Here is a 25,181-nt window from a genome sequence, read left to right on the forward strand (position 1 = left end):
CACTTTTGGCTTAGGAATCTGTTGGGACTTTGCCCACACTCACAGAGCTTGGGATTTACCCATTGTTCCCAACTCTCCTTTTAGCAGTTTGATGAGGGAACAGCATCAATGCAGCTTGTGTGATTCTTTCATTGGCTGTTCAGCAGCACTGAGTATGTCTCGAGACCTTGTGGGAGTTTCTATTAAAATATCCTCTTTCCCTCCCTATGCAGCAGCTAAGAGTTTACTGAACAAGAAAGCTGACGGAGTGAAGGTAAGTATCCTTCCTGGGATTGGGGGACTTGTTGGGGGGAGTTGTGGATGGTGCCATACTAACAGCAGAAATCATTTTATTTGCACAGTAGTCTTCTCTGCCCAAAATCCAAATCCATACCCCACAGCTAATAACAAAACCCAGAGTTTACAGAATGGGAATACTTTTTGAGATGGACTGTCCTGTTTTGCCACACACCCAGCATTTCTGCGTTTTGCACATGCGCTGACAAAGATTCCTTATCTTCTCTCTCTAACACCACAAGCAAATCTGTAAACTACTGCCCATGTGGCATAGGAGAGCTCATGCCTTTCCCTATGAGTTTGGGGGGCTGGGGCACATGTGAGGATTGTTTGCATGGAAAGTACTCATGGTTGGCTTTCCTTTGAGGCTTCTCTTTTTGGGTGTATATGTGTGTGTTTCTCTCCCACAGCCTCAAACAAACAGCACCAAAGGCAGTGCCGGAGTCACCAGCCCGAAAGGGACTCTTCCACCAGCCGCACTGGTAAGATTATTTCGTCCTTTCAGTACAGTCTTTACAGTAAAAGATTATGGGGCCACTGTGGTTTGCCTGCATTAGAGCTATATATCATGATAGATGGCATCCCCTCTTCATCTTCTGATTCCAGCGTGTGTGCTGTCTGGGTCCCCATGCACTGTTTTGTGCTGGTCTTGCAAGAATGATGCGTTGGTCACATCTGCCATCTTCTTCAGGCTCTTGTCACTGATTCTTCATATAGGTTTAACTCATGAAGGTAGAACCATGTTGTCAGTACAGCTGAACGTAGAGTTATGTTTAACATTAATGGCTGCAATTATTATCTGTCTTCTGGAAGCAATCTTCTCGCAAAGGATTTGATGGCTGCTGTATCCTCCAAGTTCTCGTAGCATAGTAATGCATTCCATGGGGATAATCAACTTTTAATTCTGGTTCCTAGCCTGCTTAAATCCCGATGGACAAAGAGTCCTGATCAGATACAACATGAAGGGAATCTTGTATTTCCTCCCCATCTCACTAGTCATCCAATGAATTCCATTGCCACTGCAGCTGTCGTCTGTTTCTTTCCTAAGGCCTGCTCCTTCAATATCTCCTTCAACAGCCAGCATGGTATGGTGGCTAGAGTGGTGGACCAGAACCGGGGAGACCCGAGTTCAAATCCCCATTCAGCCATGAGACTTGCTGGGTGACTCTGGGCCAGTCACTTCTCTCTCAGCCTAACCTACTTCACAGGGTTGTTGTGAGGAGAAACCTAAGTATGTAGTACACTGCTCTGGGCTCCTTGGAGGAAGAGCAGGATATAAACTGTAAAAATAAATAAATAAAAATAAACATATCCTTTGAGGGCTGCTTTAGCGAACAAAGTACCTTTTCTGGCCTCAAGAGTCAGAAACTTTCCCAGAGTCTCCTGGTCATAGAATCATTTTGGTTGCCAGCAGCCTGGCAGGAGTAACCATGTGGGAATATAACATTGCCATATTGCAATACCAGGATTAGCTGTTGAAATAAGAAAGATGTCTAAAGCAAGAAGTGGAGCAACACTCATGGACATCTTCCTAGACGCAAAAAGGACTTTTGCGGGGAGGGGAGAGAATTGCTTTTTGCGTCTAGGAAGATGTCCATGAGTGTTGCTCCACTTCAGCCAACCCCCTCCATATATAGAAATATATTCATATTTCTAATGAATATTTTTACTATATTGGAGCTCTGTATCTGGAAGCTCATGAAACCTAACCTGCCCTTGGAACCTGTATGTCCAATCTAAAATATCCTATTCTGCCGTGTCTTTTAGAAACATCACTTCAAGAGTGCTGATAGAAAACATCCCCCCCACACACACACAAAGTGGTTTAACATAGGTCTTCCCTTTTGCAACTTCTATGTCCATAGTTGCTGGGTCAAGCAGCGGTAGGTTCCCCATGCTACAGAGCAAAGATTATCCATATCACAAGCCCTGGCACAGGTAGTGATGGCCGTAGCTGTGACTTCTCTCCGGTTTGTGGACTTCTAACTGCCAAGGTAAAGAGCCCCGGCGCAGATAAAGGAGCCAGGGAAATGTTTTATCTAGGAAAAATATGAACTTTTATAAGGCCCATATCTTTATTTGTCAGACCCACACTGGCACAAAAGTTTTTAAGGCCAAGAATGGCTAGAAGCAAGAGCAGAGGATTTCCCTTGAGAGCATCTATTTATAAGCGAGATCTACTTTAGCAAGACGCACTGAGCTTGAATAGTGTATCGGCTGTAGGGGAGAAGCTTAGGGCCACTGTAAGAAAATTACAGAATGTGCTTTAAAAGGACATAGAAGTAGAATTTCTGCCCTGATAGATCAGTTTTAACAATTTCCCCAGTTTCTTGTCCTCCTGTCACACAGAGACCCCCAAAGAGTAAAAGCAATTATCCATTATTAGTTCTGAATGTTGATGTTTGCACAGAGCGTGCAAACATTTAGAGAAGAGGAAAGTAGGGTAACCCATCCCATCCTCTAGCCCTGCCCTATCCTTTCTTGCTTGCTTAGTGGAAATTCTGTTTCAGCCTTTTGTTCGTATAAATGCTGCACAAGTGATTCTACACAACTAATGTTGCACAATAGCTGTTGGGTAATAGCCAGGTGCTTAGCTGTAATGTTGGGTAAAAGCCAGTTTAACCTTCATGGTTTTAATTTGGGTGGGGTTCATGGTGGGATCACCTTGCCAGTTATTCCTGCACATTGGCATTTTCAGTCAACTCATATGCACGTGTATCTGCCTCTGGTTCAACACATGCTGGGGTTGCTAACCAGCCTGTTCTCCCCAGATCATGGTTTTGCTTGAATTATACATAAATTGGATTATTTTAATGCAGTACAGAAAAGACAAATCTTCATTGTGCTGCATTGTTGTTAGCCGCCCAGAGATGCAAGTTTGGGCAGGGTATAAATTTAATAGATAGATAGATAGATAGATAGATAAAGTTGCCTGAAAATTGGCCAGTTACTTCAAAGACAGTCTGATACTGTCCAGCCTTAAAATTGACTGAGGTGGCACCCAAGTACTGGTCTTTGTTTTCCAAAGACCTATCCAACTTGCAAGTCAGCTTTAGCAGATATCTTTCACATTAGTCTAGTGGGGTATTGGTGTGGAAAGTGTGCTTCTTCTCTATGTGCAAATTTCTAATTATGTTAAACCTTTTCTAAGAAATCAAAGGATTTCAATGTTTGGGGCCCAACCTCTCACTTAGAAGTCAGGCATCCTGGCTAAGTTTCTCTAAACCTTTTCTAGTCAACTTAATGACTAATGCACAAGATTCCCACAGTTGTTATGCCCTTCCTCAGATATTTGGGAATCTGTGAACTAAAATGCATTGCAAATGATTTAAAAGTCCCACAGTTTTAAAAACTTGGAAGGATAGCTTTGCTGAGCTAGGCCTGGTGTTTCTTCATGGAAGTTCCAGATTACTGCTAAGTTGTATAGTTATTTTGCTTTCATCTAATACAAAATTAGAGGGAAGCATTATGACCTCTCTAGGAATTGCTTAAAACTTTACGATTTTGTCACAAATATTAACAACTGCAGAAAGTGGCTGACATCCTGACTAATGCAACATGGGTGCGTCAGGAAAATGTGCCTGCACTGTAGAGATGTTCCTCACTGTAGAGATGTTCGCCATATTTGCATGTGCAGCGGGAAAAGCACATTTTGCCAATCTCCTCTGCCTCCAGAGGTACCCTGTTTCACTGGAAAGTATTTCACTGAGGGCTGCATAACCCTCAAGGACATATTTTAAGGTGGCTCGGGGCACTTTTGGAGGCAGAGGAAAATCCTGCGCCCCCACCCCCCGCCCAGACACATGCAACTGTGCATCCAACAACGTGCAGCTAGAAAGGTTCTCCACGGCATGCCCACAGAGGCAGAGGAAAATTCTGCCCCCCGCCCCCAACACACACAATTGTGCATCCAACAATGTGCAGCTAGAAAAGTTCTCCACAGCATGCCCACACTGCATTAGTCTGGATATCAGCCAGTATCTTCATTCAAGCAAATTAGAAATGAAGGAGAAGTTTTGAAACCTCAGAAGCTGATTAGGAACATTTTAAAGATACTAGATAATACACCAGGCTGGGAGTGTTCTCCCCACTTTACCCAGATTCTTAATTTATTCTCTCAGCAGTACAAGATAGTTGTTTTGACTCAAAACAGGCTGTTTTGAGTATCTTGAGCTCAAAACAAAATGCCCTTTAAATAAAGGACCTGTTTTGAGCTTGGAACAAAGCAACCCCATTTTGATTCAAAATGTTTCAATGTTTCAAGCACCATTTTGGAGGCCTGTTTTTCCCTTGCTGATTAGTTTTCTGGCACTAGATGCTGATTGGCCAGGATCCTATGTGTGTTTTGGGAAAAGATTAAAAATTTGTTTAAAATCTCCCACTTGCCCATTTCTTTTGTGGGTTGGGTGGTAGGTAGCACCCATCCTGCCCTACCATCCAACCCACTTTGGTGTCCCTAGGAGCTACTCATGGGGAATAATGGGGTGTTTCAAGTTTCCCTATTGTCCCCTATGGCCAGAACACTTGAAATGTTTCAAGGTTCAACTGCTGTTTTGATGAAATGTTTTGGCCATCTGTATTTCATTCCGAGCTCAGAAAAAAACACAAAATCTGTTTTGTGCACATTGCTCTTACAAGATGGTCCCATCCCACTGTATTCATTACCATGCCTAATGCACGTTGCCATCTGGTGGAATATTTGAGAACAAGTTATTCTGTGACTTCAGGAACAGAAGGGTCAGAGTGTGATTATGCTGAAAGCAGAGCTTGGCTAGTAAAGTGTTCTTTAAAATTGTAGATTTGACTTCATTATCAAAATTGTCCATGGAGCATTACTTTATATTCAGATACAAAGCAAGAATATATAACTGTTTTCCTTGAAATGTATTTTTGTGGAATGAGTTTTACTGGAAATGTAGTGAACATAAGGTTCCCCAAATAGCCTTCCTCAATTAAGTTGCACATTGTCCAGCATCAGGATGATCCAGGCACTGTGAGCTTTTTAGTATCCCTCTTCTGCCAGGTAAGTATAGCTTAGAGTAGACTGATGAATGATAGTTACGAATGATGAATGATACTTCCTACATCCCACTACATCTAGGCCATGGGAGGTAAGAGCTCAGACTTCAAATAGGTATTCCAACCTGTTTAATTAATGTAGCAGGCAAAAGCTTGCAATGTATTCTGTGGTTTCCAATTTCATTTGAAATATGGCAGCAAAATGGCCACAAGCCCCATGATATAATCTCTCCATTGAATTTTCTTACATTTGTAAGTTCCAAAGAATGCAGAATGGGGTTCCATTAGACCAGGGATTCTCAATGTTGGGTCCTCAGATGTTATTGGACCAACTCCCACGATCCCCAACCCCAGTGGCCTTTGGTTGGGGATTGTGGGGGTTGAAGTCCAATAACATCTGGGGACCCAACACTGAGAATCCCTTCATTAGACCATAAATGGATGGATGTGTGTGTGTGCATGTGTGCACCCATGTGTGTACTTAGTGTAGCTAACTGACTTGCCACATAGCTACACAATAGTTCACTACTCCTTGGGAAACCTTCAAGAAACTGGTTTATCCAGAATGTGGTAAGTTGTGATGTTGACACATCTTGGAACATTGACAAGATACTTTGTCAATTGATTTTTATTTGTAGCCTGCCCCACCTTGAAGGCTTGGGGTAGCTAGCAATTCCATTAAAATGAAATAAAGTTCAATCATATAAAAACATCATTAAGGTCCCCTATTCCCCTCCCAGCTAAACCTTAACCCTTGAAGCTATCTTTGGATAGAAAGGTTTTACAGTGCTTCTGAAAGATGCCCCATCTTAGACTTTGTTGAATCTGCAGAAGAAAAGAATTCAGTAACTTCATGCAGCGACATTATTCTTTAAAACATCTTATTCAATAGTGTTAGAACACTTCAAGCTTCCATGGTTCTGTTGGAAAGCATTTTTTCCTAAGAGTTTTAACCTAGGTCTCCCTTCTCTTGCAACTTCTATGTCTATAAGTTGCTGGGTCAACCAGGGGTATCTTCCCCATGCTTGAGACCCACAAAGAACCTCTACGGAGCAAAGATTATCCGTTAAGAAACATCTCCGGGCTCCTTTCCTGCCTAAGCATAAGTGCATGTGTTGGAGCAGTGTCTGAAGACATGTACATATGCACTCTGTAAAAAAGTGAACCTGTGCATAGGCCGTTGAATGGAGTAGAACAGATATGGTATTGAATTTTTCTGGCAGTATCCTTGTAACGTAGGCTGTACTCTATGGCTGTTTTTATTATATGATGACCCTATCCAAGCTGTAAAGCCCCTTTTTCCTTGACAGCTTCCTTTCTTTTTTGTGGATTTTAAGCAAACGCTCATGCAGGTTTAAATGATGAATAGCCACTTATTGCAATCATGCTCCACTTATTTGCTTTTGTGGACTTAAAAGAGGCATTTTTGAAATCTCTTAGTGATATTATAAATTATTACTCTTAGAGTACATCACACATTCTGTGCCCTAGTTGGGTGACGTGCTATTGCTGGTGTTCTTAATCCCAAACCATACCAGCCATGTTTCTTCCTGGAGGAAAAAGCATTCTGTAAAACTGGGAGGTAATTGTTTTGTCCAGTTGAATCACTGCATTTGCTTGATCTTCTTTGAATAGCATGATGACACTCTGTGGAAAATCTTTCCCGGCATGCAGTGCCCCAGAATGTAACATGAGTTAGGGAAAGATGGCCAAGGTCTTTAGACACAGTGTGGCAGTAGCTACAGAATGCTTCTGTGATCGTTCCAAGGGAACAAATATTTGCTCCTCCAGAGAAATGGGGTTAAGAACTGTGCTTTTTATTGCATGAAATGGAAGCCTTTTCCAGCCCAATTCACCAATTATCCGTTGGGAGAAATCTTGGCTCAGCTGAAGACAGAGGCCAATCTCTTTATGACTTCAATAGCTGGAGCCCCTTGTGGTGCCTTAAATATTAGGAAGTAGCGAGTGAATGCTCCAATTCAAAGGGTAAGAAAAACAACTTTGGGCCTTGGAAAGAAATGTGAGGCTTATGTTGCATCCAATCATCCCCATTTATCCACAGCACAGATTCCCACCCACAGTTCCAGCCCTTTCAGACAAGAAATGACTTTTCCCAACAATCGGCAAACTAGTTTAATTCTTCACAAAGCCATTTTGGATATCTTGCTTTTGGACTTGCTCCCGGAATGGGTAATGCCAGTTACCATGGCAATGTGCGTATAGACCTGTCTTCTTACAGACCAAGCCTTTAAGGGCTGTTCCATTAAAGGGGCTGTTGAAGTGCCCCAGGCTTGGGTGAGTGGAGGTCTGGAGCCTTCAAACACAATGAGACCCTTGCTGGCCTTTCTCCATGATGAAGATTGATATTCCGTCTGTAGCCTGAACCAGCTTTTTGAAAAGCCCAGTGTTTCCTCTTTGGAAGGTATCCCGGCAGATCTGGGAATGGAGACAACTTGCAGGAACCCTTCGCCAGTCCCCCCAGCTTGGCCTGAGGCCACTTACCTGCCTTGCCTTAGTTATGTAAGCTCATTGATTTCAGTGTGCTTAAGGGCTAAATTAGGGCAGCAGCATTCACCAGTGTGCATGATCCAGGTCTTAGGGAACAGGCACAGGGAAGATGCCTCGCTTTAGAATCTTCTGGAAACAAATGTCTGAATCCAATACCTTTTTCTCTAGCTGTTGCTGCTTGCTACTAAATTATCTCCTTTAAAACTATGACGATATGGCTTAAACAGCTTGTGCACTTGTTTCCCGGAGTACTCGATTGCTTAATGTACACAAGCCGCACTTATTTTCGAAGTCTCTGCTAAATAAAGATAAAGTTTCAGATAGTGTTTAGTTATGTATTTATTATAATTGTATCCTGCCCTTCCTCCAAGGAGCTTAGGCTCCCATTTTATCTTCACAACAACCTTGTGAAGTAAGTTAGACTGGATGATGGTGGCTGGAGCAAGGTCACTCAGTGAGCTTCAAAGCTGCCTGGGGATTTAAATCCAGCTGTCCCTGCTCCTGATCTGACATTCTAAGCACGACACCACACGGGCTCTCTTATGAACGTCGTGACTTCAGGATGCACAGTGCTTCACAGCATAAGGGGGGGAATCAAAATGATGGGTGGACATGAAGGTGTGAGTAATCAGTGTTCAGTTTCTTAATGTATTTACTTGTAAGGGCATTCTGTGGAAAGCAATGGTCATGCATGTCCGGGTGCTACTAGACAAGATAGTGGGAAGTCTGTTATCAGAGTTTATTTAAACAGTAAATGCACTTTGCAGAGAGACTCAACGAGGCTCTACACATGATCCGTGTGTAGAGCCTGGGAGGGTTCTTCAGGGAGAGCGGGCTTAGCTGGCTCTCCCCGCAGACAAGCAGCTGCTTGTTGCTGGGTGGCTGGATCAGCCGCCCACATGACTACCAGCTCTGTGATGGAGTCAGTAGGGGCTGCAGGGTTCGGGGGCCACCTGTGAGTGCACGGGGCATCCTGGGGAGACCCCCAAGACCGGGAGGCTTGTTTTAGCCCCCTGACAGGGGTCTCCTCATGAGTTGGCATGGCACAGAGCCACGCCGTGGTGACTCACGATCAGAAAAATGGGGTTAGCAGAGCGCTCACTCCGCTAACCCTGTTTAAGGGGAGGGCTTTGGTGGGCTAGCCGCTAGACAACCGCCGGGCTCACCCCCGAGCCTGGTGGTTCTCATCAGGAGAAAACCAGACTGGGCTCCTTTAGCCCACTTTTCTTCCATCATGAGAATAGCCTCAATATCAGGGTTGTGGTGTGGAGAAGGGTGGGGTGCAGTCTTTCTGACCTGAATTTCCATGGCTGCATTCATCCATACAAAAAAAATGCAGAAGATCCTATCACAGATTTCCTGCTGACTGTAAAGGTGACTAAGACTGCATCCCTGGGAAGGGAACTGGGCCTTTTCTAGGAGTCCAACTGTCAGACAAACAAACAAACACAACTATAGCTCAAAAATAAAGAGATGAAGGACACCTCACACAGCATCTCTCAGGTATGTGATTTGCCTACTTAGAAGTTCTTCGTAGCTGAAATTTATTTGTGCGTTAGATTTAAACTGTTTCTAAGCTTTGGGCTGATTTTCAGACAATTTGTTTTGTAGACCAGGGTGACTAGATACAGAGGAGAACAGAGCTCCTGTTGTTTTAGTGTAGAAAAGGGAATTTCAGCAGATGTATCTTTCTCATTTCTCCGTGACAAACTGCACCTGCCAAATTCACTTTTCTGACCTAGCTACCAAAGTCTCGGAGCTCTGTCTTCCTTTTGCATCTGGCCATCCTGTTCAAGCAAAGTGTGCAGCAAAATTTAGCACCATCCTTATGCCCTTTATAGAAAAACAAACAAAAATCTCCTAGTCCCCAGCTCAGTGGCCACAAAAAAGGAGCCTCATAAGAAAGTCTTTGTGTTGGATTTTCTGTGGTTGTCCTCACAGTTCACGTCTAACAGGTTAGTGTATCTTAAAGTCTCTTAAAGCCTCTTAAACTTTTTATACCACTATATTGAGTCAAAAGGTAAGTACTCTGCCATGAAGCCAATGAGTCAGCCTGTGCTAGAGTGATGTTGGTTGGATTCCGAAAGGGGACACCCTTCAGTGCCCAACTTCTTTTGCCAGTTCCTTCTACACTGAGGACTGTGGGTGAAAGAGACAGACTGGGGAGAAAGCAACTTCCTTCTGGAAGGGGGCTAAACAGTTGTTCTTAATTAAAACCTGTCTTCAGTGCTTATGGAGTAATCTAGCAAGACCAGGGAACATTGTCAAAAGGACCTTCTGCTCTTCTTTTGCTTTCCTTTTTCTTCCCTTTGATCTCAGATGTTCCTGTATTGGGATGTTAACAACGCAGGTATGGACTAGCCACGCCTCCATTGGGAACTCATTTCTGCTGTTTTCTCTTTTCCTGGCACTCTCTACCATTCTCTCTGTTGCAATGGTTTCTTTGGTTTGCAGAAGGGTTGAATGTAGATTTCAGCTTGCACTCTCCATTTCCAGGGGCTCACAACGATCCTGTCATGGGGGTTGAATATGATTTTGGTTTCATTCATGGAAAATCCAGTTTCGATTCTTCTCTTCCTGATTTACTCTGCCACTTTCTGTTTGTTAATCATTTGCCTTTTGCTGAACTAATTGCCTTTTGCTTTTTTCCTTTCCATTCTGTTTCCCCTCCCTGCTCTTATGTGGGTCTTGGTCTTTCTTTCTTCACCCTCTTCTCTTTTCCTTCACATTTTTATCACCATTTTTTGCCCCATTTTTCCTTCTCTTCCAATTACCACCTTTTCTTTTTATCTATTCTTTCATCTCTTTGTCGTCTTCTTTTTGTTCTTCTTTGGTTCATTCTTCCTTCCTCTGTAGGAACCTCAAACCACCGTTATCCATAACCCAGTGGACGGCATTAAGGTACTGCTGCCTGTCTTTCCTTCTCCTCAGTTTGCCCTTTTGTGGTCTTGGATAAAATTGACTTTCTGCTTATTGAACAGCTGTGTAATTTCACCTCTGGGGACAGACTGTAGGCTCAGATTTTGCACCTCATGTTTGTTTCAGTATGTCTGAAACCCACTAAGATAGAATCCAGTGGTAGATGTTTGTTAAGGATGTTGTCCTTCGGAGTTTATGGGGAAGTACACTCCAGCTATCTCTGAACTGTAGCTACTCCACTGAGCCTTTGCAGAGGGCTGAGTCTTCTTGGAGAATCCATAAATGCTTGAGAAGATGGAGCTGGTTCTCTGGGAGTTACTTTGTCTCTCTCACTTTTTCTGCATTCTCTCTCTCTCTCTCTCTCTCTCTCTCTCTCTCTCTCTCTCTCTCTCTCTCTCACACACACACACACACACACACACACACACACACACACACACACTCCCGATATGAATCAGGCAGTGGAACTGAAGTTGATGGGAAAGCTCTGGTCTAAAAAGAATTGGCTCCTTGGGAAATTGTAGAGGTGAGGCTCTTTGCTTCATCTGGGAGTGAGGTGAAAAGTTTTATGCCATGCCTTCCCTCCCTGGTGTGTTCTCCTGTGAGACCTTGTTTTAGTCCCACAAAGCCTGATGGAATTGTTTGGGGTTAAGGCCAAAAGTAGAAAAGAGGGGCTGTACTGTATTATTTCAAGAGCCTTCTGGAATGGTGTGTGCGCAGGGGCATAGCTGGGGGAGAGGGGGCCTGTGTTCATCCCTCTCTCTGGTGGCCCCCCAGAGTGAGGGAGATAATGAAGAAAATAGGGAGGGGTGGAGCTGGAGGGCCCTCAGGAACTGGGGGGCCGTATTCTTTGAACCCCTTCGCTCAATTATAGCTACGCTCCTGTGTGTGGGGGGGTGTGTGCTTAGCATCTGGGCTCTGGGTGATAGAATGAGGAAGCAAGCCTCTACTCTGACCCCAGAGGAGCTAACCAGAGGGCAGCCATATTGAGCTCCTTCATTTGGAAGTGAAAGAACGCAGCCAGGCAGACCAACGAGACCAATCGAAGAGCTTGGATTGGCTGCGGACTGACCTTTTTACTCCACGCCACATTCATCCATTGTTCAGACACAGCCCTCGCCGCCACCCAAACCTGCATCTCTTACCCATTCTCTGCTGCAGGGATTTACTTTGGTGTGTTTTTTTGGTTAATTTGATGCTTCCTCTTCAAGCCCATTCACTCAGTGCATCTGGCATAGCCATTAATAGGAGCTTGGGGAGGATGACCCGAGTTAAAAGCTTGGTATGGGAACACCTAGGGCTGGAAAGAGGCCACGCAAGCCAGAGATGGTGGTTCCCTCTTTCCTTTTCTCAGTCCTCTGGATAGAACATTTCTTGCTTTCAGCAAACATTAAGAAAGCTTAATATTGTTAATATTCCCTCTGTTATGAAAAAAGTAAAATGTAACTTGTGCATTGGTTTTAGAAAACAAGGTTGAGTTCAAAGGACATGGGGGCCCGATGCTGAACAGTGCTGAGCTGCACCTCTCTATTCTGAGTCTGACTGGGCTCAAAGAGGAGGCCACAGATTCCCATGGCCTGCTCTTTCTACTGAGTGGAGGTTATTCTGTTTTCTATTCTGAGCAGGCACCCCAGAATTGTAAACTTCTCTCACAGCCTTTCTCATGAGAAAAGGGAACAGAATAGTCATAGAGGCTCTCCACACAAGCAGTGGGGAGAGCCTGCAGGGGAGGGGGTTGCCAGATTGGCCCCCCACAAAATGACCGGCTTCGTCTTGGAGCCAGTTGGGGCGGCAGGATCGGGGGCCTCCTGGCCTCCTGAAGTCCCAGAATGCCCCACGCAAGTGTGGGGGGGCATTCTGGGGAGACCCCCAATGTGGGAGGCTTGTAACATTCCCCACTGGGGATCTACTCATGAGTTGCTGCGCTGCAGAGCCGTGTGCTCCGTTAACCTCATTTAATGGGTGGGGGCATTTAGGGAGGCTTACTGCCAGGAGCTGTGTGGCTCCCTTTGCAGCACACGAGCAGCAGGGACCAGGCTGGCCTCCCTTAGCCCAGTTTTTGCTGCTCGTGAGAATCGCCTCACAGTCCTCTAAACTTCATGGACACTTAACTGTCCATGAAGTAAGACAATGCTTGCTATCCACGTCTCTCACGACAAAGTCTGTGCTCCCAATATGAAGGGAATTCACAACAAAAGTCTTTATCACATTTTAGTAGTCTCCAGAACACAAAGTTAAATCTGTCCTATTTCATTATCCAAGATCACAGCAGTCTGTAATAGAAGAATTTCCAACAGCTTCACTATTTTCACTGGTTTTTTAGCCATTTAAATTAAGCAGGATTAGCATGCCAGGCAAACAATGAAAATCTCTACCTCTCTGCTTCCTGCAGTTTTAAAAGTTTATCTCTGGCACCATAATCTAGCTAGATCTAACAGCCACATTATGTCAAAGCTTAAAAAAAAAAATCAAGCTTGCGAGGTCTAACATAGATATAAGCAAAAGCTTGTTCATTTGGGGCGGGGGCGGGGGGAATAGGGCCATTATGCTTAATATAAAAAACTGGCAAGGGAACAACGCTAATGTTTCTGCCCTTTGTGAATCATATTTTTGTGTCTGACCAATTGCCAAAATTAATGTGACCTTCAGATGGACAAAAGAGTAACAAGGGTGAACTCCTTAGGAACAAAGACTGCTTACCACTTAATATATGTTCCGTAGAATTTTTTTTAAAACACATAATAAGGAAGAAGAATAGAGTTACAGAACATATTTTCCTATAAAGGTTCCATAAGACTTAACACACAATCTCACAGAAGAACATGCTTGCAAATTGGAACCTTTTTAAGTAGATAATTTTGGTAAGGTTTGGGGTGCCTCTCAGGTAGGGCAATGGATTCATAAACCTAGCCTGTACTATCGCCCACTCACCCCATAATCAATGGGATTTACTCATAATAAAAGTAACAAAAAGTAATTATTATTCCATGGACCATCCTGGGAAACCTTAAAGCTGTAACCTCCAAAGAAGTCCTAATCTGGAGCCCACATGGCTGATATTTATATTGAAAACATCAAGCATACAAGGTCTACTCCTTCTCTTTTCCATGTTCTTTCAGTTTTGTCAATCTTTTTCTCAGTTGGCATATCTTCCTAGAAGCTCACCAAGACCTTCCATAGATGCCTGCCTAAGGAGGATAAGGCAGATGGAGTGATTCTGCCCTCCCTTAATTCAGGCAACACTCTTATGTCCAGAACCAGTATCTCCCCCTTCCCCGCCCTCCCTCTTTCTGCCCACATTGCAGTGGGCACTATATCCGAGGCAGAAGCATGGCTTCCACACATAGAGAAGAGGAAGAAGGTTAAGTACAGTTCTTAAGCACACCTACCATTGAAAGGGCTCTGATGGACCTGATAAACACAGCAACAGCATCAGGACATCTAGGAGCTGAAAGCAATGTTCTGGGCACACAAGCCTCATATATTCAGTGAGCAAAACATGGGGAAAAGAAGGCGTGGATCTTGATGACAGTTCTGTAAAATGTTTACATTTTTGATGGTCATAGCTGCCACGTATTAAAAAGTTTCATTGTCTGGCAAGGGGCCTGTTTCCTGATGCTCCATTGGGTAACTCTTAAAAGTGGATATAATTCCCCAGAATTCTTTTCTGAGCTTGTTTTGTTACAGGGGATTTTCACTCTAGGGAGGTGAATCTGGTAAGGTGTAATGGATTATTTGAGATTGGGGTGGAAAATATTGCCGGTACTGTGGATGGACACCCCAGATAAGGGCAGAACTACTGTTGCTTTGGCAAAGACATTTCAGAACTTGGTAACAAGAATGTGGGCGTGGAGGGCCACTTAGAAGGGAGAACTGATGGACCAAAAGGAAGAGAGGGTTGCTTAACTGCTGCTTTTGGAACCCCCCTGGAAGGGCCCCCGCCCTGAATGAGAACTCCTGTGTTCTCCTTTTTTGTTCTGCTCTAAATTTGCAACCTTAGCAGAAAGAAAACCCCATTTGAGCTCAGCGGGACACCTCTGAGTAAACCTGCATAGGACTGGGTGCTGCTCATATTTTCCATTGCAGACAGATGCTCAGAGGGCTCTTATGGTATTTCTTTTGCCATGTGTTCTCTCTCTCCCCTCGTCTACCTTTAGCCATGATTTATTACTGCAAGAGGAAGTCTGACCCAGTTCCTTAGGTGAGGTCAGAAGAGCAAGTGAGTTAGAGCAGGGATCCTCAACGTTGGGCCTCCAGATGTTATTGGACTTCAACTCCCATAATCCCCAACCAAGGGCCACTGGGTCTTGGGATTATGGGAGTTGAAGTCCACTAACATCTGGGGGCCCAACGTTGAGGATCCCTGAGTTAGAGAACCCTGCATTATTGGCATGACGTTGCTGGTTTTTCTATTAGTTCTGGAGGATAAGAGTCTGACTTTGCTTCCCTGAGGTATTTGCTCACTGTATATAACCCACTCACTGTATATCTGCAAGTAGTGCAGTTCAGTAGAGATTTGGGGGTTTTCTGGGATTTTACATCCCATCTACTTGGAGTACAAAGGTGAACCCCCAAACAAAACCAAAACTGAGGGGAAATGAATTTTCTGCCTGCCACCTTTCTCAGAATCTTGACTTCTCTCTCTGACTGTCTTTGCCCTCTTTTTGATCATTGCTACATGTTGCTACCTGCCAAAACTTCTGATCTATTTTATCTGAAGAATTAGACATTCTGAGCGATGGCAGGGGTCAGGGAGAGAAGCATTAGTAAGAAATGCTCAGGTTTAGGAAATGGCTTCCTGTTGTGAGCCATATTATTCACACCTTCAAATGAGAATGGCAGCTTCCGTTATTTTAGATGCCCAAGTGACAGTCAGTGTCTGCTTCAGGTAGAACATTACTGTCTCATAACAAAGGGGTAGACAGAAGATAGATCTGGATTTAGTTAGAGATCTCGGAGTGATCAACAGTAGATTAGTACATATTTCCAACTCCCAATTGCCTAACAATAGCAGTAGCAAAAATGTTTCCACTACCGCTCTCATGAATTAAGATGCTTAAAGTAATGAAGAAAGCTTGTGGGAAACCGGGAGTAGGTTTTTGTGTGGAAGGGCTGTGAGCTCCATTTTAGAACTGCAAACAAACTCTGGAAGCACCCTGTTGCTTAATTCAAAGGGTGTGTCTGGGCCCCAGGATTTTTCATATCTCACCACAGATAATTATGGGTCCCCATATTACAGTGGAATCAAGAAGGGCAAAGCAATCACTCTTCTACTTTCCACTCTCTTGTTTGGGAGCCAGATCCAAGTTCACCACACTCTGGACTAGTTTTATTTCGTGTATAAGGGAAGTTAAAGCTCTACTGGGGGGGATATCCAAGCATCCATTCACAAAGGAAGAGACATGAAAGAAGGTTTTAAAGGAAAGGATATGGAGTTCTGGATGTGGCAATGCTAAAGACGCACGTTAATTTCCTTGTTTTCCCTTGGTAAATAAAAATCCCTTTTATTGCTCTGAACCTGACTTGAGAGGGGCCCCCCTCCCCACACTTAACAGGCAGGAAAGAGAAGATGATATAGAGTGGCCCTAATACTGACTTCTTCTTTGGTAGATGCAGAGCTACTGAGCCCTTGGTTCCTCTCCTCATTCAGGCCTTTACTTTGGATGTGAGTCCCGGTTATGCAGGTGTTCCTTTTCTGGCCAGAGACACTAACATTTTCTCTTCTTCTTCTATCCTTGTATGTTTCCACAGGAATCATCCGACAGCACAAATACCACCATAGAGGATGAGGACACAAAAGGTAACATTCTCAAGGGGTCAAACCGGCCCTCAAAATTTAGTGAATTATTAAGCTGATGAAGGAACTCACCCACTAGCCTTCAACAGTTTGGACATTTGACCTACCAATGGATCTTTGAAAGTCATTAAAATACACATGGGAGAGATGGGAGAATATAGGCTTGTGTGGGAGAATGAGGGCCTTCTACAGAGAACAGCAAGAGAAGGATACAAGGTGGGGATAAGTGAAGAAGGATTTCATAGGCTTTAAGGCTAAATGTAGCCACTTGTAGACAGCAGGCAATTGATTTCCTGTGGGATATGGGACAAGGCACTTGCCAGTGATCCTGGTATGCTGTTTGTAACTTCATGTCTTTTTGGATCTCTTAAGAAACTTCCAACTGATAGTGAATCAAGGTGGTCTTCTTTGCTCTAAAAAATGTATCTCCTCCATTTAAAAAAACCTCTAGTTGTTTCGATCCTGAACTTCAGTTTTCCCAAAGGGGGTGCCTAGCATTCTTAATCACGAGTAAGCGCTTTCCCCAAGTACAGTATTTGTCTCTGCAGTGATTGAAGAGTGCCTCAGGGCTTTGCCAGTGTCCTCTTGTGTATCTGAGTATAGCATCCACAGTTCTAAAACAACGGAACAGTTTGCTTTATAAAGACTGGGAAAGGCTAGAAAGAGAGCTTGTTCCACTTGTTCCCAGAACCACCCAACCGTGCAACTGGGGAAGGGCCATTGACAGAGTACGTCTCTGATGGATCCGTCAAGCACAGCAAATGTCTGTATAATGAGGGGCCAGAGAAAGCGGTGAGATCAGGCTGGAGATGCACCTCTTAGGAACAGGATCCTGGTATAAAGACTGCTAGGAATTTCCATTTCGAAGTGTGTCTCCATATCTGAATTCTTGTTGCTTTGAGTTGCAAAAGCACTGTGGTACTTTATGAAATGGTAGACCCATGGCCACCTGTGAATCCCTTCCATCCCTATTTCAATCATCTTCCCATTCTTCCAGCTCACAAGAAGGTAGAATACTTGAGGGAATACTACAGGGAGAATACTTGATAGCCCCAGCTTCTCTCCATGCAAAAGGGATTCAGTTCCCACATTCTTGCAGAAATAGTAGTGCTAAGCATGCAAGTTCCCTGACTGAACAAGAAATAACTGTTGTACTGTGGCTCCATCTCCTGAGTGCTGGGGAAGGGAGGAAAAAGTCCTAAGTTGTACACTGTGAGTTGGCGCACTGAATGTTTGCCACCCAAGTGGCCACTGGGAGCTGAGTGCAGCCCTCAGGGACATATTTTTGGGTGACAGAGGGCACTTCCAGGGGAAAGAGTGATCAGCGAAAATCTTCTACCGCTTGCGTGAGAACTGCTGTGAAGCTCCAGAAGCTCTCCACAACAGGGCTGCTTCTTCCTAGCAAATGGGAGGTTAATAAGAATGGTGACCAATCAATGTTTCTAGTTCTCATGGTGTGCAATAGGTTTGACAATATTCAGTTTCTGTTTGGTTTCAGAAACCATTGGGGAGTCGGCTTGGGCTGGTCTGCTAACTGACTAGCCCTAACTGGTCCCCTGCTAACTGAGCAAAGAGGTACCTTTTAAAAAGTGGTGATTCTCTTCATTTAGCAGGGGGGAAACAACTGGCCCGATACATCCCCAGTTCAGCATCCCCCCAGTGGCTGTTGCTGGTGTCTATCTTATGTTTCTTTTTTAGATTGTGAACCCTTTGGGGACAGGGAGCCATTTTATGTATTTATTTATATCTATGTAAACCACTTTGGGAACTTGGGGTTGAAAAGCAATATATAAATATTTGTCGTATTTGTATTCGTCATATGGTCTTTCCGTGGTTCAGCAAATAGCAGGGGCAGCCCTACTTGCCAAATAAACCCAAGCAGTGCTGGAGATGGTAATATTTTTGGCAGTGCAAGGAAGCTGTGTGCAAAAAGGTGTGCCCCAGGATATTTTGCAGCTGGAGCACACCTTGCCGATTACATTGTGCAGTTGTTTGCGTTAGTTGTGGCTGATAAAGCAGCTATTTATGCACATGTCTATAGTTATTTTTCAGTTAAATTACAAAGGATTCTAAAGAATAAACACGATTGTTCCCTTCTGCTGTGCTTTCTTTTGTCCTTGAAGCAAAAGGATATTTGGATCTGGTCTCTTTGTATCAGGATTGTGTGATGCCCCCCCCCCCCCTTTGTACATAAAATACTACTTTTGTTTGAAGTATCTCCTCTTGAGGCCGGTGCATTGCAGCTCTGGAAATCACTCCTGGGGGTGGAGAGGCTTGTTTACTCTTGGCTGGTTGGGTCATTTCTTAGTGGAAATGACCCAACAGAGAGATTGTGTAGAGAGATCGTGTATAGTGTCACACATTATACTATATAGTGTATAGTATAATGTCGAAATGGCTTATTTGTATTTCCAAAAGTCTGAGGTTTGGGTGTTAATTACTCCTCTCCCTATTGTGAAACACCCAACACATACCTGTGTGCATTACTATGCAGGCTCTCTGCCATCTAGTAAGGTCATGAAACCACAGGTGTCTACATCGCTAGGGCTAATGCACTGCACTGTAATGGTTAAGACCATGAACTATGAGTCTGGTGTCCTTGTTTCAGATCTCACCAACTCACGTTGGCCAGCCACTATCTCTTAGCCTCAACACTGTCCCCATCCCACATTTGCAATGTGGGAATAATACTACAGGGCTGTTGCAAAAGTTGTGGTAACAATGTTATGTGAATTTCTTTGAGCACTGTACAAGTACATCACCTTCTTATTTTTTCCGTCCCCTAGTTAGTTATTGCTGCCTCCTCTCCAATGTTCCCTCTAACAGGGATTCCCAGATGTTGTTCACTACAATCCACAGAATCTCCAGCTGCCATGGCTTTTGCCTGGGGATTCTGGGAGTTGTAGTCAACAACATCTGGGGGTCCCTGTTAGAGGGAACACTGCTCATCTCTATAGTTTCTCTTCTCTTTTGTTGCATTTCTCCATCCTGTTTCTTTCCACGGATATATATTCTGCTTTCCCATGCAGAATATATATCCTCTTTCTCCTCTTTTCTCCTGCCAAAACTGCCATTTTTTTCTTTTTCTGTTTATAATTGTCGTTGTTGTTATCATATCTCACCTGTTCTTCCCAGTTAAGACCACTGATAGTGAACTTGCACAAGGCCAGTGGGATTCAGAATCTGACCCTGATCTTCCTCCCAGTCTGCTGACTCCACTAATCCCATCTGCTGCTGTTGCCGCTGCTTGTAAGTTGCAAGACCCCTATGCTCCTCACCACTCCTTCCCAAGCTGTGTGGACCACACCAGACAAGAAATGCCCCAAGCCCTGTCAGCAGAACAATTCCAGAAAGACAGAGCGCTCTGACTGCAATGGGGAAGCACTTAGTATCTGTTCCAATTCAGTGGCCATCAACGGACACACAAGAACCATCCTTGCACTGGTCTACGCAGGGGTGTAGCAAGGCTGGAGTGGGCCCTGGGACAAAAAGTCAGGATTGGACTTTACTCCCTTCTACATTTCTGCCCCTCAGGGACCCAGAGGCATTTGTCCCCCTCCCTTATTCAATCATAGACATGCCCCCTGGGTTTATGGGGAGTGGGTTACAGTGCATTAAATGGGACTGTAAACGGACATCTACTGTGCTTGTTTCCTAACCTACCTCTCAGCTTTGTTCATCCCCCTGTCATTTCTCCATTATATTTGTGTGTGGTTCCCCACCCCCTTTCTCTCCCTCCCTCCCTCCCTCCCTCCCTCTTCTTATCGATCCTATTGTAGCTACCAAGCTGTCTGACGTATTAGGCATGGTGAAAAGGGGATCTGGGAGCCCAGAAGCTGAAGAGCCAAAGCCTCCAATGGCTCTACCCTGTATATCTTCTGCTGTTGCAAACCCTCTGCCTCCCCAGAGTAAGTAGTGGACAGTCACTAGGGTTTGCAGCACTGGATGGTAAATTTGACATAAATTCCTAGTGAGCCTTCAGAGATTCTCCTGTTTTTTTACACTGGAGCTCACAGCGCTACAGTCACCTTTCCTGAGAGCCGTAGGATTCTCCCGGAGGGGCAACTGTTCACTATAAACAATGCAGGAAGGTGTTCCCAAGGCCTGTAAAATATTAAATTAAATTACGGCTGCTTCCACACTCGGGCTCTTTAGCGCTACCGAGGCATTGTTTATTTACAGTCAGAACTGAAACAGTGATTCTAGACGGCACTTTATATAGAGCTATATTATTGCTAACATTGCTGTTTCACAATTTAAAAAGAAAGAAAAGCAAAAACTAATGAGAGGAAACTAGTAACAAAAGTCCTCCCTAGTGGGAACAGGAACTAACTGACCAAGGGATATTTTATCATTAATGTCTACTAGTACTTCTACAAATATTTATGTCCCAGGAAGCAGTTAGAGGCAGAAACGGGAAACTTCTAATTAAAGGCAAAGTTGCCCTAGAAACTTAAATAGTACTTTGCTAGTCCACGTTGGACAGACTAGTGCTGCAGTTGCATTTTAAGTGGGAAGATTGCTATTAATCAGATTTGAAAAAGGAGGGGAGGAAACACAGAATGCAACAAGTTGCTGATGATGGTGCCTGTATAGTCTGCAGGCCACATGTTGTCTGTGGTGGTGGGAAACTTCGGAGGTGGTTGTTCTTATTTAATTTGAAAGCGATCAAGAAGGCCCCACATGAGCTCTTGGGGGTGAGCAGTCATCTGCCACAGCTGCCTGCACAACCACTTGCTCTCAACAACGTTGGGGCTCCCTTATGCATCCACAGCAGCTCCAGCGCAGCATGCAGCAACCACGATTCTTTGTTCCCAAATAAGTGCTAAGAGCATATTGAAGGTAAAGTGTGCCATCAAGTTAGTTTCGACTCCTGGCACCCACAGGGCTCTGTGTTTTTCTTTGGTAGAATACAGGAAGGGTTTACCATCGCCTCCTCCTGCACAGTATGAGATGCCTTTCAGCATCTTCCTATATCACGGTTGCCCAATATAGGTGTTTCCCATAGTCTGGGAAACATACTAGGGGGGATTCAAACCAGCAACCTTCTGCTTGTTAGTCGAGCATTTCCCCGCTGCGCAACTTAAGGTGACTCTAGGAGCATATTAGGAAGACTGTTGTTAGGCTTGCCATCTTGTCCCAATTCCGCATCTCTTCCTAGTATTTTTATTTTCTTCCTTGCATTTTGTAATTTTTGTTTTCACTTTTCTTGTGCTCTGTTACATGTCCCACCCCAGCTGCCAAGTTCCCTGATGTTTCAGGCATGGTGAAAAGAGGCTCTGGGCCACCAGAAGCAGATGAGCCAAAGCCTTCCATTACCTTGCCTTTCCTATCTCCTGCAGTTGGTGCAAATCCTCTCCCTTTCCAATGTAAGTAGTGTGCAGTGCCAGGGACTGCCCAATGGAAGACTGTAGCTTCTCCAGGTTTTGTTTTGTTTTTTGTTGTTGTTTTGCCATGACCCTGTAATAATCCCTCGCTCTGTAGGGCATCTCTTGAGTGCACACAATCAGAATAGTGGTTAAAGAGGTTGTCAAATCCGGTTTCATAACCTGAACAGACAGCCCTTATTTACACATAGTGCAAATCTCCCAAGTATTTTGCCCAAACCCTTTTGGTCTCTAACCCATGTTATTCTCAGGACAAATTATGTAATTTGAAAAATTCTGCATTCCACTCCTCTTACTGTTCCTGCAAAAGTAAACAAACCACTGAATATAGGGTAACCTATCCTAAAATAGAATATCACACACTTTCCCACACTTTAGTTACCAATTAATTCCTTGAATAATACGCAAATTAAAGAGTGAAGCAAGCTAAGCCACATCCTCTCGGCATGAAGCTTCCTTCCCTTTAGCAGATTCCTTTCTCCTAATCTCTGCTCCTAGCCCTCTCCTGGGTATTCCTTTTCTCTCTGTTATTTTTCTCTTTTGATTGTTTCTCCCATTTCATGTCTCATCCCAGCTGCCAAACTATCTGATGTATTAGGCATGGTGAAAAGGGGGTCTGGGCCCGCAGATGCTGAAGAGCCAAAGCCTTCCATTACTCTGCCTAGCCCATCTTCGGCGGTTGCAAACCCTCTTCCTTTCCAGTGTAAGTAGCAGGTACCACCTAAGGTTACAGCATGCAGCCATCGCGCCATAAGCATTCTGCAGAACCAGTTTTTCACCTTTGCAGGTTTGTTTGTTTGTTGGCACAGATCTTGCACTAAACAGGCACAGTTACTCACACTGAGTGATATAGTGCATTCACCTAGTGCTTAATTGAAGGTAAAGAATTGTTGTTTCAGAGCTTATTGATTCACGGTTGTGGTCTGGAATAAATTACCTTTGTTTATACTGATAGGGATTCTCAGAGTGATTGAGCCATATCTTCTTTTTACACAAGAATGTAGGAAGAGCCCTGGAACACATAAAACTGCCTTATACTGAGTCGGACCATTGGGTCATGATCTAGCTCAGTCTTGTCTACACGGACTGGCAGTGGCTCTCCAAGGTTTCAGGCCGGAGTCCTTCCCAGCCCTACCTGGAGATGCCAGGAAGTGAACCTGGGACCTTCTGCATGCAAAGCAGATGCTCTGCCATTGAGTTACGGCCCCATCCCCAAAGGATCGGGTCAAAGGTCCATATCCTTGTACCTACAGTGGCCAATCAGATGCTTCTAGGGAACCTACAAACAAGGGATGAAGACAATAGTGCACCCTCTCTGTTGCTTCTCAACAACTGTTAATCAGCAACATGTCTCCTAGGGACCTGGAAGTTCATCATGACTAATAGCCATTGATAGACCTGTCCTCTAAGAATTTATCTAATCTTTTAGAAGGCATCCAAATTAGTGGCCATAAACTAACATGCTAACACAAGAAGATGGATCACTCCTTGGGCTTCCAGTAGTTTTTGAACCTAGTCCCTGTCCAAAATCCCTTTTGATCCTACAAATTAAAGCTAATTAGTGGAGCTGTGTTCTCTCTTAGTCCACGAGTTGTGGATATGTAATCCCTGTATTCCTATCTTAAATGTTAGATGAGTCACTGTACAGTGTGCACTTGTTTCACTGATGAAGAGTGAAAGCAAATGGACATTTTACTACCCTGTTACAAAGAGAATTAATCTCTCAGTTCTCTGGGACAGCCTTTGGTCTGAAGCTCTGGTTTTGGGGGCAACCAACCACGTTTTGAGATACTCTGTGGGAAATCCACACAGATCTTGAAATATCCAGTTTTCAGATCTCTCCAATGTATCGCAAGATACCTTAGTTTCTCTAGTGTTTGCTACTGTGGAACTGTATGGCTGAATAGGGGTTAAAGTTCCCTAGACATAATTGCTGCGGCTTGGAGATCACACACCTAGCATGCAGAGAATAGAGGTGCTTCATCAGAGGGTAGGAGAGAAAATAAGAACACCAATTATTTTACTCCAGTACCCTTTTACAGCAAGCTGTCGGGCAGAAATTTAGCAAGTAATGATTTTCTCGGTACTTTTCTTCACATCAAGAAAGGTTATTCCATACTCTAATCTGTCCTAAAGAAGAGGGTTTAAACTCATCTCACAGTCTGTCTGCATAGTCTGTCTATCTGCCATGACTCTCTCTCTCTCTCTCTCTCTCTCTCTCTCTCTCTCTCTCTCTCTCTCTCTCTCTCGTATTGTATTAGTTTTTAAATTAAAGAGGTCCTTTGCTTTGAAGCCAGTTATAAGAAGAATATTGGCGGTGCTATTCTTATGAAATGGTGCATCATATCTAAAAGGACTCCAGAGTTTCTCCACTTCCTCTTCTTAATTTGATTCTTTTTTGCCATAGCTGTCCTAGTCCATTTCTTTTCCTTTTATTTCTTCTCTGCCTTTAACCATTTTGTTTGTGTTTTAATAATTCTCTTCCCTTCCCTTATCTGTCCCATCATAGCTGCCAAACTGTCTGATGTACTAGGTATGGTGAAAAAGGGCTCTGGGCCCCCAGAGAGTGAAGAGTCAAAGCCCTCTACCACCCTACCACCCCCATCCTCAGCTGTTGCAAACCCTCTTCCTCCCCAGTGTAAGTAGTGGGTGTCACTGGGGTTTCTTGCATATAACCAATGTGGGTGCAAAATCTCAGAGGAGCTTTCCTGGAGCTTTTTCACCAGATGCTTGCATGAATCTGTTCCAGATGCTTTTATCAAATGCTCTGAGCACCACCTAGGGATGCAACTAGCTGTGAAGACAGGAGACCTGTGCTTAAATCTCCTGGGTTTATTTTTATTTTTTAATTGAATTGCAGCTGCAAGGTATGTGAGTGTGTTCGGGGGTCAGGATTGCAGTGCTAGGGGGAGAAGGATTTAACTCTTTCCATCTCCTGCCATTTTCCTGATGAAAATTGCCCTTTCAACATTGCTCTTTGCCCCTGCAGGGCAAAACTACCCACAAGGGACCTGTAAGCTTTCCCTTGCAGGGCAAATAGCTTATAGGGAAGACTTGCATCATGAAACTGCCACAAAGAAAAAGAATTAATCTTCCCCCCCCCCATGACTCGGGCTGAATGGGGGGGGGCATGGCTGTTATTCAATTGGTTTTTAAAATGGGGGGGAAACCAATCCTCTCCCACTGTCATACCTAGTTTGACCCTTAGCATGAGCTTTCTACAAGACCAAAAGGACCTTAGAAAGAGCTTGCAGGGAACCCCAAATATGAAAACA

General features: G+C 44.1%; 1 protein-coding gene across 27 annotated transcripts in view; it reads left to right on the top strand.

The window, feature by feature from the left end:
- Nucleotides 1-25,181, top strand: part of CAMK2B (calcium/calmodulin dependent protein kinase II beta) — a 214,985-nt gene that overhangs the window by 177,093 nt on the left and 12,711 nt on the right. For 5 of the 27 annotated variants that reach the window (XM_053269266.1, XM_053269273.1, XM_053269265.1 and 2 more), the window contains 9 exons: nucleotides 213-253; nucleotides 687-758; nucleotides 10,660-10,704; nucleotides 16,474-16,522; nucleotides 19,655-19,768; nucleotides 20,299-20,427; nucleotides 21,757-21,888; nucleotides 22,481-22,609; nucleotides 24,416-24,544. In XM_053269266.1, the coding sequence (XP_053125241.1) occupies nucleotides 213-253; nucleotides 687-758; nucleotides 10,660-10,704; nucleotides 16,474-16,522; nucleotides 19,655-19,768; nucleotides 20,299-20,427; nucleotides 21,757-21,888; nucleotides 22,481-22,609; nucleotides 24,416-24,544 (840 nt within the window). The remainder of the gene's footprint in view (nucleotides 1-212; nucleotides 254-686; nucleotides 759-10,659; nucleotides 10,705-16,473; nucleotides 16,523-19,654; nucleotides 19,769-20,298; nucleotides 20,428-21,756; nucleotides 21,889-22,480; nucleotides 22,610-24,415; nucleotides 24,545-25,181) is intronic. The other 22 variants (XM_053269280.1, XM_053269292.1, XM_053269293.1 and 19 more) reach the window with 12 other exon arrangements.

This window comes from Hemicordylus capensis, chromosome 8, assembly GCF_027244095.1.
Source record: "Hemicordylus capensis ecotype Gifberg chromosome 8, rHemCap1.1.pri, whole genome shotgun sequence".
NCBI lineage: Eukaryota > Metazoa > Chordata > Lepidosauria > Squamata > Cordylidae > Hemicordylus > Hemicordylus capensis.